The 2,992-nt window shown below is 47.2% G+C and overlaps 1 protein-coding gene across 1 annotated transcript; it reads right to left on the bottom strand.

The window, feature by feature from the left end:
* Window positions 1–791: 791 nt before the first annotated feature.
* On the bottom strand, window positions 792–1,952 carry LOC148037534 (17.6 kDa class I heat shock protein-like). The gene has a single exon (XM_087676464.1). It carries the CDS (start codon window positions 1,698–1,700, stop codon window positions 1,182–1,184), a length of 519 nt encoding a protein of 172 aa, XP_087532590.1. The 5' UTR covers window positions 1,701–1,952; the 3' UTR covers window positions 792–1,181.
* Window positions 1,953–2,992: the final 1,040 nt, after the last annotated feature.

Below are 2,992 nucleotides of genomic sequence, written 5' to 3'. Positions count from 1 at the left end.
AATATCAAATGAAAGTCGAACTCATTTTTTATCCTATTTAGTCAACCTTTCTTTTTCATTTGGTCTCTCTTTCTCATATTGCACCACATAGGCTTGGAAGCAATATTCTTCCCTAAGGACTTGGTTTAGGATTCCAAACCTAATGTTTAATTAATATTTAGATAACGATTTGTTACATGTTAGATATGCTGAATGCCCCACCCTTGTAAGGTGCCACCTATGATCTATGATACTCCTAAGTTGTAAGGCTCGCATTGTGAGCATGACTTCTCGATCTATCTTTCACCTAGCCAAAGTTGTTTCAGTTACAGCTAAGCTCTTCGTCTATTATATGTCCGGACCGCCAACTAAGTTTTCACAGTGGAAGCGCACAAGTGGACAAAGCCATGTTTGTATCAATTCGTTTAAAATTAAAGCAATTTATTTTCTTCTTATATTTGCTGGTGCATTTTCTACTCCTTACCCACCTCTGCTGGCTGCGTCGTGTAATTGTTACAGTAAGAACATATATAATTTTAAAGATTGTGATGTACGATCGATATTCATGGTTATCCTCTTTGAAAGAAACATCTTGTCCTTTTTTCCTTCTATCCTATTTAGCCACCCTTTCTTTTTCATCCGATTTCTCTTTCGCATATTGCACCGCATGTACTTGGGAGCAATATCCTTGCCCGAGGACTTGGGTTCGGGATTCCAAACCTAACATTTAGTTAAAATTCTGAGAAGGTTTTATTTCATTTCATAGCTTTTACGACTTTGCAATGATTGCATCATGCAATGGCCATATCCTCATATACCTTTTGCAAAGCTTGGGGCAGAAAATTAAAAGGATATGTTTGCACCTTTTTTTTCCCCACAAGGAGAAAGGAAAGATCCTAGCCCAAACTGAAAGGGGGACGGGAATGGAATGCCTCAACTGAATTTGCTACGTTGGGGAAAAACCTTTCGAACTGTATTAAAGCGAGAAGCAAGGAAAAGGATCATTACAAAGTTCGGGGGCTGTGGCCCCTTGATGGGATTCGATGGCTATACTGGTATACAGAGATATTAGTGCAAACAACATTGTCAGCTACTGGTGTGCAAACAACATTGCATTTGCGGTGGCGTTGCAACTCGGAAGACGGCCTGTTATTTTTACAGCTGAGGGTCTCTCTCTCCATAGAGTGGAGTGCATTCGAGGCTCAGCCGGAGATGGGCACGTCGGTGATGGCGGGCTTGCTGGGCTGCTGAGTCTGACGCTTGGGCACGGTGATGGTCAGCACGCCATTCTCCACGCGGGCGCTCAGCTCCTCGCTCTTGGCGTTGTCCGGCAGGCGGAAGCGCCTCAGAAAGCTGCCATGCGCCCGCTCCACGCGGTGCCACTTGTCGCCCTCCTGCTTCTCCTCCTTCCTGCTGCGCTCGCCGCTGATGCACAGCACGCGCCCGTCCTCCACCTGCACCTTCATCTCCTCTTTCTTCAGCCCCGGCAGGTCGGCCTGGAAGATGTGGGCCTCGGGCGTCTCCCTCCAATCCACCTGAGTGTTGGCCACGGCCGATGCCTCGCGGGCCAGCTGCCGCGACGGCTCGCTGTCCAGGAGGCGGAAGGGCCAGTCGGCATAAGGACTGAAGAGGGCGGAGCCGCTGGGGAATGGGTCCCAGGAGAAGGGGTCGAAGATGGCGCCGCTGCTGCTCCTCCGGCCGAAGAATGGGCTCAGCGCCATTGTAACAATAATCTGTGCTAATCTCTCTGTAAGGCTTGGCGGCGCCTCTCTGAGAGCGAGCGAGCAAGGGAGGGAGAGTGAGTGCGTGTGTGTGACAGAGAAAGAGAGGAATGCTTAGTGCCCTGGGAATAGATCGAGCGATGCCCGAAGGGTCCGTACAACGATCGACTGCTCTGATTCGTCTTCTTGGCCTTGCGCGTAGCGCGGGCATCCTTTTAAATAGGAGCCTCCACGAGAGAGCCTAGAGGGTTCGGGAAGCGTCTACAACCTTCCAAGGCAAGCTCTTAGAGCGTTCGGGAAGCGTCTACAACCTTGCTTGTCTTTCCAAGTTCCAACTACAAGGCAAGCTCTTGTCGATGTGATCTTCCAGGCAGCGCCCCTTCCAAAGGGACTGCCAAGTTCCAACCCCTAACTACCCCAAGGCCCACCAAAATCAACGAATGATCACCCCCCAAAAGGAAGAAAATCGAACAATAGGAGGCTTTTAACTTGGCTCGCCTCGCCCTCTTTCATTTGGCCACTTTGATGTACATGCCACAACGTCCACATTTCTCGATTGCATCACATGCACCTATATAACAACAATGCCACCTCAAGGATAAGGTTGGGTTTCCGGCCCCATTGATCTCATATTTTCGAAAGCAAAAGAAGTGCCTTGTCCCTCTTTCATCTAGCCGCTTTAACATACGTGCCACGAAGGCCACGCTTCTCCATTGATGATCACGTACATACATATGTACATAATAACAATGCCCTGTGCCGTTCTCATGTGTCATCATGCTTGTTTCGTGCATGCCTGCCTTGAATACTAGGTAACACGCACCATCATGCGCCAACCCCCATCCTTGATTGTAAACAACAAATGCTTTCGTCTTGTGTAAAAATGGATAAAGACTTGATTTTGGGTATTGTGTTGATGCATGCAGAGGTACAACTTGATGAACTTAGAGTGTTCATGGTGTAGCAGGTCCATTTGGGAGAGGCACCATATCTTATAACAGATGTTTGGATGCTCAAACACATGGAAGAAAAAAAGAACATGCAAGTAAGCTAGGGGAGCCCGCCCAAGATGGTAGGAGGATGGACTCAAAGGAAAAACAACAATAACGGTAGATATTATGACTCCAAAGAAACATGTTCATATGGGAGGGAATGGTCCTAGCAATACTAACAACATAAAACCAATACACTAACAAAAGAAAGGAAAAAAAAATCGCTCTAAACCCATCAATTGAACTCAACCTTTCTTCACGCGAAAAACCGATAGAATAAACTTAGAAATGAAGAAATGT

Source organism: Lygodium microphyllum, chromosome 4 (assembly GCF_053477565.2).
Source record: "Lygodium microphyllum isolate KBCC chromosome 4, Lygodium_microphyllum_v1.1.10, whole genome shotgun sequence".
In the NCBI taxonomy this organism is placed as follows: Eukaryota; Viridiplantae; Streptophyta; class Polypodiopsida; order Schizaeales; family Lygodiaceae; genus Lygodium; species Lygodium microphyllum.
Note: the sequence above shows the minus strand (reverse complement) of the source record. Positions and strands in the feature narration are given on the sequence as shown.

Coding starts and splice junctions, on each gene's coding strand:
- LOC148037534 (XM_087676464.1), bottom strand. CDS start 1,700: ATGGCGCTGAGCCCATTCTTCGGCCGGAGGAGCAGCAGCGGCGCCATC.